The 15,451-nt window shown below is 44.7% G+C and overlaps 1 protein-coding gene across 3 annotated transcripts in view; it reads right to left on the bottom strand.

The window, feature by feature from the left end:
* Positions 1-15,451, bottom strand: part of Fggy (FGGY carbohydrate kinase domain containing) — a 373,913-nt gene that overhangs the window by 67,658 nt on the left and 290,804 nt on the right. For all 3 annotated transcript variants that reach the window (XM_013348239.2, XM_026781785.1, XM_005352745.2), the window contains exons 13-14: positions 14,343-14,463; positions 8,499-8,593 (exon numbers count right to left, since the gene is read on the bottom strand). In XM_013348239.2, the coding sequence (XP_013203693.1) occupies positions 8,499-8,593; positions 14,343-14,463 (216 nt within the window). The remainder of the gene's footprint in view (positions 1-8,498; positions 8,594-14,342; positions 14,464-15,451) is intronic.

The raw sequence follows: 15,451 nt of genomic DNA, 5'->3' as shown, positions 1-15,451 counted from the left end.
CCTCAAACTCACAGAGATCCGCCTGCCTCTGCCTCCCGAGTGCTGGGATTAAAGGCGTGCACCACCAACGCCCGGCTAAGCAAATGGTCTTTACTGTTACCTCAATTACGTCTTTTCCACACTGGGCCAGCACACATCCACTGCCTTCCCTCCCTAGCCTGGGAAGTGTTGTGATGAAAAGGCTTCACCTCACTCAACTTCCACCACCTAGGCTGTTATTGTCCCGTGCCAGCTCTCCAGAGGATGGCCCTTTAAAGGCTGAAACCCAGGTCCTAGCTGCATCCTTTGAGTTTTGGACCACGTAAACACACACCTTCTCCAGGGTGGAGCTGCTGTCATCTGTCAGCCCAGCTGTCACAGCCCACTCTTCCTCCAGCCATGGAGGAGCAGAACACGCATCCTGACACCACAGGAAGGACACACGGGGAAAAGGTGCATTAATGGGCCAAAAACAAACCAGTGGAGTGATTAATTTGGCTTCGCCTTCAACATTATGTTTATCCAGGTTGATTATGTAGCACTTAGTTACTAATTTGCCCTACTTAAGCCAAGAGTGCTTTTAATTTTTAATGAGCTAGGGGAGGAAGATGCCTTTACTTAGTAAAGAGCAGATATTTTATTTCCCTGTTTGGTCTTACTCAACCAATTAATAACATTTCCAAGGATGTATATCCCCCGCATGAATTCTTTCTCCCTAGCTCCTTCGCAACATCCCAGGTTAGCCATAGAAACAGATAGCAGCTGCTTTGAAACGAATTAAATTTGTTTCCCACCTGGCTGACAGGACTGAGCAAGACTTATAAATGGTCCCGGTTTCCTACAAGTTGGGGTGTCACTGTTTGAGGAACCGTTCTCAGTTGTTCCCCGCAGCAAGGAACACAGTCATGACTGTCACTCTAGGAAATTCCTCTTCAACTCCACTTTGTTTCCTGGGTGTGTTGATATTGGAAAATCTGAACTATGGTTCTTGGGTAGCCTAAGCACAGTGAAGGGTGCCGGCTTCCATGCCAGATCTAGGCTCAACTGCCAGCTCTGCCTCTGGCTACCTGTGAGGGAGGAGCAAGGGCACATGACCAATGTTTCTAACTTGAGTTGCACCTGCGAGAGGAGGTGAATAACTGAACTAAAACTCATCTAACGCGCCCTAGCTCTGTGCCTAATTCAAAGCACACAAATAAAAACATTAGGTTGACTATTTTTAGCAGATGCTACTACAGTAGGAAAACAAAAGGAGGAACATGGGAGTCTTCAATTCCTTTACCAGAAGGGTTCTCATTATCTGCAGAGCTAGGAGACTCCTGAAACGGCCCATGTTTGCAGCGTACATAACTCACTCCATCGTATAAGCCAACACACTGATTCCTTCATTGAGAACATCTTGCTACGAATAAAATGTAGGCCAAACCAAAGAGGACAGTTGGTGACATATTGATTCACATCCGAGACAACGTCCTTATCACAAATCTAAAAAAACGATTCAGGATTCAGTCACATACAGTGAGCTGAATATCCAATTCTACAAGACTGTGTTGGACATCATATGTTCCTGAAGGCTCTCAGCACCCGGCTCTGCTCCTGTACAGGGTGACAGGCACACAGCACATCAAGGTCCTCTCTTGCCTTCTGACTCAGTCCAGCCAAGAGAAGAAAGGTGAACAGCACAGCTCTTTCCTTCTAGGGTCACTGTAATCAGGCAGCTGCTATGCCATCCTTGATTCTGGCTTCTCACAACAGACCTTACCACCATACATTGAATAAATAGTCCCTCTTCCCAACTCTCTAAAATTATCTTAACATGAAAGCGCACTCTGTTCTATCCATGAAGATCTTGATTAAGATAGTGACATTTCCATACATGTAAATTCTAATTTCTGGCCACTTAATTTGATAACCAGGTTTTAAATAATAGTAATGCTACTCAGCTCTCGAATAGTCACAATGATTGACGTATGCTAGGACTTAGCTTCTGACACCATTACTTTTTAGCAATTGGCTCAGTTGACTTGTCCCTTAGCATCTCTGCCACTCTTTCCCCATCTGTAAGATTCTTATGATGATAGTGTAGAAAATTTCCTTGATATATCTTCTAGGACAGTATAAAATTTTAAGTGCTAAAGATTCTTTGAAATACAATTGAAAAAAGGTGCATCATTCATATTTCTAAGCCAGTGATTCTTTCTCAGTGGTTCACTGTAGAATATCAAAGACCCCAGCAAGCAACTGTAAAGATGGGTTTTCTTTTGTACAGTTCTTAAGACTGCAATCAGAACTGTCTCATAAACTTTAGTGAGACTGTATGTTACAAGAGTCTGAATCAAGCCTTTTTCCAGTAGGGGTGTATGTGTATGTGTATATATATGGGGTGTGTGTGTGTGTTCAAATGTGCAGTAAGGGCTCTTCTCCATTTATTATTGATTTTACTAAAGGCTTTGTCTTTCCTGATCTCAGATTGCACAACCTAAGTTACTGTGGTGACTCTATGTATATGTATAGAAAGCATGAAGCCAGCCTGGTCTACAAGAGCTAGCTCTAGGACAGGCTCCAAAGCTACAGGGAAACTCTGTCAAAATATAAAAAACAAAAAAATTCCAAAAAACAAAAATCCAAAAAAAAAAACCCAAAAAACCAAAGAAAGAAAGAAAGAAAAGAAAAAACACGCTACCTATTCACTTCATTTTGGTTTATTCAAACAAGGACATTATGGAAATCTGTTATTAATGATAGTTTGAGAGATCATATTCATTTGTTTTACAAAATTATATATTTTATCTCAAATCATATATGATATAATATAAATATATAAGCATGTGTATGTATAATATAGAGAGCAAAGGTTGCACCAGAATCAAATATTGCCTCAAACAAAATCAAGTTAAAGAATGAGGTAAACTTTATTTTAGAGATATACCTCTGTAATCCTACATTTTTTATGACCTAGTAGATACTTGACCATGGTTAATTTTATAAGAAACCTGATTCTTAAAATTTCTTAATGAAAATTGAAGGGAAAGAGCAATGCTATGGAAGAATATATTCATTAGATGAATTTTATTTTTATTGTATGTGTATGGGTATTTTGTCTGCATGTATGTCTGTGCACTATGTGCCTGCCTGGTTCCTATGAAGCCTAGAAGAGGACATTAGATCCCCTGAAACCCAAGGTACAGATGTCTATCAGCCTTCAAGTGGGTGCTGGGAATCAAACTTGCTTCCTCTGCAAGAGTAGCTAGTATTGTTAACCACTTGAGCCATCTCTCCAGCCCTCATTAGACCAGATATTCTGTCTAATTCTGTCACTGTTCTAAATCTACCTTTTAGGTAAAGGCCTTGGTGTGTTTTATATCTATTTCCATAAAAGGTAAACAGCAAGTAATAAAGTATGACAACATTCCTTAGCATGATAAGGTGATCAAACAGAGCAAGCACACTTCTGTTTTAATTTCTGTTTGACATCCGATCAAGCAGTGATTTCCTAGGCACTGTACGGCCTGTGAAAGGCAGCTAAGCTGCCTACCATCTTGGAATCTATGTCCTTTCCAGGAGTTGGGTTGGGGTCACTATGTAACCATCAAGGTTATACGGTGTCTTTCCCGTTCATCAGAGTATTCGTCGGCACAGTGGGCCCTGTTAACACCTACTAAGTTGTTCCTATGATACTAAGGACAGCAACAGATGGAAAGTGACAGGCCTGTGAGGGGTAGGAGAATCAGATGCTACATGTCTTTTATTCTTAAAAATAGATTTCTAATTTTGAAATAAATATTTTGACTTTTACACCCAGGGTGCTATTCTACAAACTGGTTTGGAACCAAGAGACTGATAATTAATCAGAACCCAAATTTGTTTCTGTGTTTTAGAAGCAAGAAATGCTTGCATAAAGTCAAGAAAGCATTGTTAATTACCTGTGGCAATAAATTTAACATGTGTTAGAGCCAACATCACATTCTCAATTTAATTCCTTTTGAAGCTGTTAACTATCATTCCAAAGTCTTACTGGCTTCCTGGGCAGAATCCATACTAAGAAAATTTAATCTGAAATCTGAATCTATGTAATTATAACCCAGCATCTCATATCTCCAGAAACACATACGTATGCAGTAAAGGGCAAACGTCTACTAAACATGCTGTTATCAGAACCAGATGCAAAATGAATCGGATTAGGAGATGCTTGAGCACGAAAGATAAACGGAACTTAATTCACAAGAAACATGAACCTTGAATTTTCAGATGCTATTGGTGAGTGTATAAATTGTTACTGTGTATAACAAGAGCCTAAAAATTCAGCAGAGATTTTGAGTGAACTTCTACATACCTCCACAATCTCTTTTATGGAAATAATTTAGACTATGAGCAACAACTTAGCTATAGAGATGTTAATTGCAACATTCTCTAAAACAGCCAAAACAGCCGAAGTCCAATGGAATAAATAAGGCCTATCCTACAGGGGCTTCTGGTTATACAACCAGAAGAAATGGTTTACTGAATTAAAGGGTTTATTACATGTTCTTGAGTGGGGGGAAAAGATTATAAAACAATGTTTATTGTATGAACATACTTTACAGTTAAAATGATTTCAATTACAAACAAAAAAAATAGAGGCTAGGATATTAATTAGAATTGCTAAAGTAGTTTTAGATGAATACAACCAGTGTTTTTACATCTCTCTTCTTTCTCTATTGGATTTTCTAATTTTTCATCAAGTAGCTTGCATTATCAGTTTTATTTCAGAAAAAGGTTGGCAGAGTGGGGGCCAAGGCAAGCAAACTAAGACTGAATGCACCAAGAAACAGTTGGTTCCAACTTTTAAACACCTTTGTCGTCAGCCTTTCCCAACCTCCAGAAGCTGAGATACAGCTTTACATTACGAGCTGAAAACTGGTATATACGGTAATAGAAAGGTAAACAGGACTCAAATCACAGCAAGTTGACCCCACACGCACGCACACAAAACCAAAACAAGAAATATGTTGTATACACAACCAAAGGCTTTGAAGTGCATCACACAGAGTTCATGAACCATGTGGCTCTAAACGAGACAAATTTTATGCAAAGCATGCAAGGGGTGGCTTCCACCAGTCTGTGTGCAGACTGACCTAGCAGGGCACTGCTGTCCTCATGGAGGGAGTCTACCCTGTGGGCACGCTATAGAAGGGGTGAGAAACTACCAGGTGGTTGTCTGGGCAAAGCAGGGGTCTGGCGGAAGCTAATGGCAGTCCAGTGCACAGGCGGTGGCTGACAGGGGCACCCCTTAGGTGTTGGGCTGAGGAGCAGCTTCCCATGGACTTGGCCATTTTCCTTACACCAGCACTCCCTTTACAATGGCTATGGGTGCTTGTTGGGCACTGGTGACTGCCCCTTGTACTTGTTTGCCTAGGGATCTTCAATCCACGGCTTTAGGGAGCTAAGCGGGGGAAGGGGAGGAGAGTTTGAGATAAATAGCAAGGCTGGAACAAGCACTGTGGAACAAAACTTGCTTCTTAAGATAAAACAAATTATAGAAGGTTAATGACCTCTGCGGGAGGCCTGGAGGAAGCAGTCAATGGCAAGGCATTTTAGGTCTGTTTCTACCATTTAGTTGGTTTTTTTTTTCTCTCACAACTTCCTGAAACTAGTTTCATACTTTATCTCCATCTTATACTAAGAAAAATATAATCAGATTGGCAATTTCGTGGACTTATTTTTTTTTTAATTTTCATAGTATTATACTTCGCTCTCAACGCCAAATGATGTGTTCTGTGTTTCTTGGAAATAGAGGGGATTAGTTTGTAGTGTAGTGGATTAGCTGGCAATGTCATAGGTCAAGACTATGTGGATTTCACACATAGAAATAAGAGGATGGATGATGCCTCCCTTCTACTAGTCCCGACACAGCTCAGCATCTGGACTTTGACACCAAGAACAGCATATTGGTGTCCCGGCTGTACAGGATTAAACTGCAGACACACAGATAGCATTTCTGCAATGAGGGAAGATACACACTTTAGTGGAGTTGGTCTAGAAGGCTTCTTGAAGGACAGCTCATCAGGGCACTGTTCATCCTCTATTTGGGGTTCCTCTTTTAAAAAGGGAATAGCGAGAAGACTTGGAGAAGGGTAGGGAAGGGTCAGAGAAGGCGGCTGAGTCTAGAGTGGGAAAAAGAGCAGGGATGTGAAGAACCATCAGCGTGTGTCACGATTTGCAGCAGCCATGGAACAGGGGCACAGCCCCTCTCTAATACCTTTCCAGGAAAGCCCACCATTGTCCCTTTCTTCCAGCTGACAAAATCCTCTCAGGCTTATGGCACGTAGGCGCTTGCAATAGCTTTGAGTAAAACCACTGCTACGGCTCCACTTTCATCCACTGCTACTGGAAAAGGAAGGTGCAAACTCTACCCACTGACGATGCCATTCATGGGCTTAGCAGACTGGGACCCCTTCTCTTCTCTCAAGGCACATATCAGCCCTTTTCTAACTTGCCAATCCATGTTTCCTGCAACCCATTTTTTCTAAGCCTTTCCTTTACCTGAAGGAGATGACTCTGCCGTGTCTACCAGACTCAGGCTATCTAGACAAGACCCACCATGATGGCTGCAGGAATTGAGCAGCTGGCAGGAAGCCCTGAGCTTTCTTGTGAGGACGAAGCTAGGATCTTGGAAGTTCTAAGATAAGATTGTGTTGAAGCTTAGGCTGAAAAGTATGAACCACAGACAGAAAGGAGGTCTGTTTCAGTTCACACCTTGCAGAGTCTAAGCTGGTCCCCAGGCCATTTGCTTTGTCTTTGAAGAAAAGAACAATGCCAAGTATTTATATTTCCAAAGCAGCTCTAGATATATCACCCCAGGGCTTCTTCTTATAAAGACTTTAAAGGCTTTGAGGCTTTTTATCTCTACAGTCAATCGTAACAAAGGCAATTAGTCTTGCACACTACTTTTTATTGATTAATTAATTACTTTTGTTTTATGTGTATGTGTGGGTGCCTAGGTAAATGCATATGCACCACCTGTATGTGTGCAGGTGATCTCAGAAGCCAAGGGAGCAGTGGGCTCCCTAGTACTGGAGTCACAGACGCTCATAAGCCATCTAATGTGCTAGAAACCGAACTCAGGTTCTCTGGAAGGGCAGCAGAGTGCTTTGAACCACCGAGCTACATATCCAGCTCCATTCTTAAGCATTTTTTTAAGTAAGCACTGAAGATGACAGGTGACCCTGAGTGTGTCCAAGCAAGCACAGAGCTCAAGACTACGTGGATTTGGTTAGAAAATGATGGCAGGTAAAGAGCCTAGGCCTTTCTCAGCCAGAGGTTCCCTTTCTAATGACAGTGTCTCTTTATTTTCAGCCTGTTTTTGAGAGGATTCAGAAACCCAAAAGATAACGACAATTCAATGATACCACCCCTGTTTAAAGGCTTCTATTAAAACACGCACAGGTCCATGAGCAGATGTAGGTCCTTAATGGAGCTGTTTCACAGTCACTGTCACGAAAGGGGGCATGTGCCACCTGCCCCAGAACGGAGAATGTTGACCGGGAAATGGGATTCTATTTCTGCAAGTTTCTGGGTCTCTCTTATGGGCCATGGAAAGCTATTATAAGTATTAAGAAAGTGATCCTAAAGAACCTAGTTCAGTACCTGCCACTCTAGACAGTCACAGCAAGTTGAACTTTAATTGTTGGGGTACTGGTAGAATACCCGGTTCTTAACTCTGGGATGTGTGAGCAAGGCATTAAGTTCTCTGACTTACAGCTGGTACCTGGGGGGTCTGACTTGCTTCCAGCCCTTACTGCAGAGCCTGTCATCGTGGCCTCTCCCTCATACTCATTGTTTAAGATTTTGTATCATTTTACTGCTCACTCAGAGCCTTTCACAGCTTTCAGCATGTACAATGTCTTTTGTGATTTCACAGCAGGAAGAGCCTGTCTCTTCCCAGAAACTAGTATGCTTCCTCTTTTTGAAAATGAGAATTATGCAATTTATCATGCATTCTTTTTTTGTCTTGGCTTCCAGGAAGCTCAGAGCAAAATTGTGTACTCAATCATCACCAGAAAATTGTTTATGGGTTCCTATACTTTGTTCCTTATTTTTACTTTTAATTCTTTTACTTTTTTTAAACAAACACTTTCTTCTGTGTTTCCTGTTGATAGAGGCATTGACAATATTTGGAAAGCGATGCAGTTCAAATAAGCAAATTAAACTCTAAAGTACACATGAAAGATCAATATTTTGAGCATTACCTGTTTCACTTGGTCAAAGAAAAATGGCCAAGGGGAAACTGAGGCTCAATAATTTAGGAGCTCTTTTTAGCAGAGCAGAGCAAAGCAGGACAACTCATACGGACAGAGGTGAAGCAAAAGGGAGGCGGCAGTAACTACGTCAAAGGCTGCCAGTGCCTGCCATTCTCTGGCTGCAACCTATCATTTCTTAATTATATCCTGTGTGTGTTTTGCAAGTTGTACGCTTCTGTCAAGAGGACAGACAGCCTCAGACAGGGGAGGGACCACAGCCGCCCATGCATCCGAACATACCTGCACAGATGTGAAGTCCCCAGAGGCACAGGCACCCAGAATAGCAGCACCCACAAGGACAGACTCCACCTCTTGTGACAGGACCACAGGCATGCCTGCACAGGACAAAGTCACACCCTGGTTAGTGAGCAGGACCAGGGTTGCGGGGAGTCAGCAAGCACCTCCAGAAGCAAAACACCTGATGTCAAAGCAGCAATACTTTTATCTCCCTCAAGCCCTGGATATTAGGTTCAGGGGATTTCTCTGCCTTGTACCTACTGGTGCACTGGCCAAGAGCTTCAAGGTAGCCAATCACATCTATCAACTTGTGAGACCTTGACACTCATGTCTCTGGCTTCTGGCAGCTCTATTTGGTATTATTTAGGCTCATCCCTCTACTCTATTACATGCTTTGTTGGGCCCAGGAGAGGCTGAAATGGATCAGGCTGTGCCCTGGTTATTCACGTCTCCAATGCAATGACAGGTACGGGCATGGGAAGGCTGATTCTCTACCTCCCATGTGCACATTGCCAGGACTTTTTACCTCCCCAAGAAGTCATAGTCCTTGGACAGTCTGACGCGACCCTCTACTAGCTTCTAGCTTCTCTTTTCCTCCCATCACATGGACCTATCTCTCTTGCATCTTCTTGGGTAGGCTTTAGGGCCCTTCCGGATACCCGTGTAACTGCCTTTCTCCATGGTGCAAACACAAACTGAGTCTTTCTTGGTCATTGCATTTAAAACAGCGAGGCATCTTCAACAGTGCTCACTGGCCCCTGGATTTCCCCCTTCACTTTTCTACCATGGATTTCTCTTCTTAGGCTGTCTTATCCTTTGTCCGGTAAAACAGACACTACACAAGCCTAGGCCAGTAGTTCTCAACCTTTCTAATGCTGCGACCCTTTAATACAGTTTCTCGTGCTATGGTGACCTCCAGCCATTGTGGCTTCATAACTATAATTCTGCTACTGTTATGAATCATAATGTAAACATTTTTTGGAGATAGAGGGTTATCAAAGGGGTCATGACCACAGGTTGAGAACCTCTGGACATTCCGTCTACTACCATGTCTCTGACATTTAGAGCGGGACCCAGCTCACGGTAACTAAAGGATGGAAGGATGAGTCTCTGGGCTAATGGCTGACACCGTGGACGTGAGACCGAAACAGGCATTTGAAGGCAAGCAGAGCAAAAAGAAACCAGGTACAGGACAAGTCCCCAAGGTTGAAGGTCCATTTGGACCCAGTGTTCTGGATCTTAAGATGATTTACACATCAGCATCTTCACTGACTTCATGGTGGGATCCTAAGCTAGGGTCCCCACCTCTCTGCTCTTCGGTTTCCTTATCTGAAAGATTTGGTTAAAATTCCCTCTACTTACACAGGATTTTCTCTTGATTTTTCTAGCCAAGAGATGACAGTAAATGCCACAGAAGAAAGTTCTATGGCAGAAAGTTTCTGGTAGACAAAGGCTGCAGCTCTCTTCCTGTCTCTCCCAGGGAGGTATACTTGTTAGCCTACCTACCTCCCCAGGTCAGGTCAGCTTCTCCCATCCCCCCACTCCTACAGTCTGGAGGCAGAATCCCCCACAGACAGCTCAGAGGACTTGAAGAATTAGAACAGCAGGCCGCCAGCCTCTGGCTGTGCCTCTAAGCCCTCAGGTGGTGTGACTGCTCTGGGAGAAGCTCAGGCCTAGCTTCTTCCCTGCTTCCTTTCCTCTGGGGTCCCTCACAATCGCCGTAACTCTTTCAGCCCCGGTTATCCCAGGTTCCAAACAGGGACAGGATCTACTGCACGGGTGTACTGTGTGGGTTAGTGACACGCACTTATTTCCTGGTCTGTGTTGCAGCCCTGCAGACACGGTGGCTGCGATTGTTAGACGTAGCATTGATGGCAAGTAAAGGTTCTGTCTGAATTTCGTGGGAGCTGGAGTGTAGAACTGTGGTGAAAGCCAAGAACAGGTCTCATCTGCCGTCCTGAGGGGACAAAATAGTACTGGCGGCTCAGCCAGAGTGCATACTTCATGTCTGTGTGACTCTGATGTCACCCAGGCCTCCTACCGACCTAAAACTTTTTTAGAATATAGCCTTCCAAGCAACCTTTATCTTCAGCTCCTCTGCAATAGATCCATGACTTCTCTATTTTTGAGTGGAAACGAAGGAGCCCCAGGCTGCTTCCTTGGACAGTAGAGGCATGGAGATGCGCGCGCGCGCGCGCGCGCGCGCACGCACACACACACACACACACACACACACACACACACACACACGGGGACCCCTCATTAGCTCTCAGGTTATAGTTCAGCATACATACTTTGGAGCTGGACTGCCAGAGTGTGACTTCTGGCTTCCGTGCTGACACAGCTGTGCAATATTAGACAGGTTATTTAACCTCTCCACGCCTCCCTTTTCTCATTTGCAAACTGCCCTCTGGCTAAGTCTGGACTAAGTTCCTATCTCAGGCTGGTGGCTCCAGATCCTCCAGCTTAAGCCTAGAGAAAGCAAACAGGTTAGCAGCTGTAGGAGTCTCCCTGGTTGCCTAGGTTTCCTATACCTCTGTAAACAAACCCTTCATTCAAGGTGGCAGGGCTTCCCTTCCCTGCCAGGCCCTGTCACCTCTGGTCTGTACTCTCCTACACAATGGTCAGAAGACTACAGAGGCTTCCCTGGTTGGTAATGGACCTTGTGATGCCATCCTGTTCTTTGCATTCTGAAGTCAAGTTTAGCACTTGACAGCCTAGGTACCCAGGGAGTGCTTATGAGTGAAAAAAAAAAAATGAAAAAAATGAATGAACTAATGGTGAGACAGGAAGAAGGAGACACTAGAGAAACTGCCAGCACTGAAGAGGCACAATTTAGAAGACAGAACATTTAGTCACAAGTCTGCAGGAAGACCTACAGTTACTTAGTCCATACAAACAATTTTTCTTTCTTTTTGAAATCACAGTTAAGCCAATGGCCAGGGTACAGGAAGTGCTTGCATGCCCATGTCATATCCCTAGCTGGTGCAGTCCATATTCCTTGATGGTATGAGGGCTGCTTTTCCTAACCTGGACAAAACTGATTATAAAGTTTTAAGCTGTCTCTTTCTCCACACGTCCTCTCCTTTTGGGCCTGGGGCTACCTGTAGGAAAGAATTAAAGCAGCAGGCTGGGATCACTCACTGGGAACTAGGCAAGGGCCTGGAACTCCAACTCCTGAGCATCCAATCTTCAGAATGATCTCCATGAGGGAGATAACAACATTGCTGGTTTTTTTTGGAAGAGGGACTCCAGGCTCCCACAAGTAGAGTGCCTTCTCCCGGGTCAGACAGCGGGCCTGCAGCTCTTTTCCACTCCTCCGCTCTGCATTTTCTCACCCGTGCTTCTGAAGATTTCATACCAGACTTGTGCCTTGTTCTAAACTGTTCTGCACAGGGAAAGTGGAGACATTCCAGGGCTTGAGGATACCAAGGACCTCCTCACCTTTCCGTCAGCCTCTCTTTACAGGACAGATTCCAATGCTCTCCTTTCTCTGAGCCCTGGGTGAAGGCAGGAAGAGGGAGGCTTTGCCTGGAATGCGAGCTATTTTATCGGATGCATTAATGAGTTTAACAGAAGCCGAAGCAGTCGGAGGCAGATGCACTTTGCCATCCTTTGTCAATCATGAGTAGAGGAATTTTCGGCAAAGAAAAGGTCTCTTTGTCTACAACTGGAACCGGCCAGTAGTTTAGAGACAAAGGGTCCAATTGCAATCTGAACCCAAACAACCATTAACAGCCTCCCATTCACCAGCCCAGAGGACAGAGTTCCCAAGGCAGAGCTTGTGGCGAAGTGGCTCTCCCTGGCTTCGACTTAGGGACACAGGACTAGAGGAAGACACATTTTCACAAAGGATGGAGCTTTCGTGCTCAGGCTGTGCCCAGGTCATATCTGGCTACCCTGCTCAGCTACCCTTTTGCCCATTCCCTGGACTAAAGCTGCTCCATCCAGGCGGGATGGAGGCTTTGGCTAACTGCAGGCTAAATAGTTGAAAATCACAGCACACCGCAGATCTGTGCCTTATCTGAACCACCCAGCCAATCCGGCTTGTGCTTCTGTCTACTTCACTCTTCACAGTTCACTTCGGCAGGTTTTACAAACCCTGGAAGAGGGCAGGCATCATTGAAGAGTAACAAAGGGAAGGAAGGTCCAGAAACCCCGGTCAACAGGAGAATCACAATCTGGTTTGGTTTCTACCTGACCGTCTGATTTAGGGAAGCCAATTGAACTTACTCCCCTGTCCTCTGTTTGCTTGGCTGCACTGCAGTCTACTTTCTAATTCAGCAGTTAGTGGGAGTGATTGAAGTGTGATTTCCACTAACACACTAGGCACTTGTCTAAGGCGAGCAAAGTCCATGCATCCCAACATCCTAGCTTTACTCTTAATACTACATGCTGTCTGGAGCCTCAGTTTACCCATTCCTAAGGTAGACACAGTACTCTATTCAATTTCATCTATCTGATGTGCAGGGATCAACTGAGCCTGTCTCCTGGATAAAGATCGCGTATGTAGGAATCTGCATGGCCTGGAGCAGAAAAGGAGATCTGATGAGATAGTTTGAGCCCAGACACCAACTTGCTTGTGGTGTAAGAAACACGGTGGTTGGGGACATGAGGAATGGAGGCCAGGGTAAGGTGAGCTCATGTCAGGCAGGAGTGGAAGCTCCAGACAATGCCCATGCTCCCCACTTCCCCTCCCCCTGTCCTATGCTTGTACTTGGAACCTAAGTACCCAGCAATAGGAACTGGAAGAAGAGCCAGTCCCCAGGAGACACTTGGGAAGAAGATGAGAATGGTGAGGGTATTGGCTCAGATAGATGGGAGTCTAGATCAGCCTGTGTGCACTGGCAGGTGTGTATTTCTTTTAGCCACCCGTAAGGCATGTACCCCCTGTGTGTGCATGCATAGGTCACCTGCCATCTGTGTCATCAGCATCTGACGTGCTCACGCAAAAGCCCCTGTACGTAGGCAGAGCGTTGCCTGTCATCAGCGTCTGACGTAGGCACATCTTTCCCTTTGTGCACGTGTGCTAGGAAGCCTTTAAAAGCCGGATGCGCCATCTTTACTCTCTCTCTTTCTTTCCACACCGTTTCCTCGGGCCCCGTGAGCACAATCTCTTATAATAAACTCCTAAGTGGGTTCGTTTGCATCTCATGTCTTTTTCTCATTTCCGCCGGACATTCTCAAGGTGTCCTCACAGAGATCCTTTCCTGGAACCCTGGGCTCTTCTCAGACCACTCTGCCACTATCCCCAAGCTTCATGCCTATCACAAGATACACAGTGTATGACTTTAAGATGAGAACCCTGATTCTTAGGCATAGAGAAGGAATCTCAGCATCTGGGGCCCTTGGGATTACAGGCCCAGTCTACAGTTAGACACCTTATTGTCAGCATTTGGGTTCTGCATTCACTTGCTCTGTACTGCACAGTCAAAAACTAAGTGAAGTTCCGTCTATGTTTTTCTCACCCAGGGCTCTTGTCACACTGTGTTTATTGTGTCTGCGAGCTGTTTGTCTTTCTGGGGTGACCTTGGGCTCTGCAGAGCCAAGGTCATGTTTTATTCATTTCTGTATCTTCAACATTCCTCATAAGGCTCGGTTCAGAAGCACTCAACAAAGATGGGTATATGCTCAAATTAAGATCTTGCCAGTCTTGGTGTTCCGTTCAGTAACTGGATATACCTGAGAGTCATTTTCCTCATCATGAGGACACAGGTTGTACACCTATCTTAATAACGTAAGTCACCTCCAATGGCCTCCTGTCCTCAGCCTACCTTTAAGCTGCCACACCCATTTGTTGCCAACCCAAAGAGGATATCGTCCCCACTCCCACCCCATGAGGCTTACCAGTAATGTCAGCATGCATCTGCACAAAAAGGGGATTCTTGCTTAGGCCTCCACATAAGAAGAGGGTACTGAGAGAGTGTCCTGCTGCCTGCATGGCCTCAATGATGAAACGAGTCCCAAACTGAAAGGAGAAAGCAGAGAAAAACATTAGGATGGCAGTGGAAACAAGTGATTGGGGACACTCATATTTGGCATGACCTTGGCTTGGCACTCAGAGCTCTGTATGCCCAGAGAGTTGAGCGTTGGAGATAATGTCGCCTGTGGTCACACAGCTGGTTCATACAGGGAATTCTACCCTGGGACTGACTGACTCCAAACCCCTGCATTCACCATTTGCTTCTCTCAGGAGTAATACAACACTGAGAAAAACAGTTAGGTGTTAGCACAGCTCATTTCTTTACTCTTTATTTTATTTTTGTTGGGCTAAAATTATCTCAGGGCCTGTACCTTGAGGCCTGTAGGACAGAGAAAAGCCTGGCTCGAGTTTGAGGGGACCGAGTGAGGATGAGATGGCAAAAACTAGGTAGAGGCCCCTCCAGCTAGAGGGAGGGCTCAGCTGTTTCTCATTGGCTGGAGGTACCCCCCCCCCATCACATGATGTCACTTAACCTACATAAGCTGATGCTCACAGTAATAAACTGAGTTCCTGCTTTGACCTGAGTCCCTATCGCATCTGATTGTCCTGCGTTGTGGGACTGTGGATCTGATTGTCCTGAGTGGTGGGGCTGCTGAACGGGCAGATAGCGCACTTGCCTTTCCCTGGGGAATAAGGCTAAGGAGGCCTAGCAATTTTAATTCTTTTCTTTTGAGATTACAGTATAATTACATCATTCACCCTTCAAACTTTCTGATATATCCTTCTGTCCTCTTTCAAATTCATAGTCTCTTTTCTCATTAAATGTTGTTACATGTATGCATGTGTGTGAGATACACACACACACACACACACACACACACACACATATATACATATTGTTTTCAGGGCTGACAATTTGCTATTGAATAACCAGTTGATGTGCTCTTTCCTGGGGAAGACTATTTCTCTTGCTCCCACAATGCCTTGTAGTTCTTTGTGTAGGTTTGAGGCCTTGTGGGCTTTCCTGATCCAC

Source organism: Microtus ochrogaster, chromosome 10 (assembly GCF_000317375.1).
Source record: "Microtus ochrogaster isolate Prairie Vole_2 chromosome 10, MicOch1.0, whole genome shotgun sequence".
In the NCBI taxonomy this organism is placed as follows: domain Eukaryota; kingdom Metazoa; phylum Chordata; class Mammalia; order Rodentia; family Cricetidae; genus Microtus; species Microtus ochrogaster.
The sequence above is the reverse complement of the archived record's forward strand: the minus strand, read 5'-3'. Positions and strand labels throughout refer to the sequence as shown.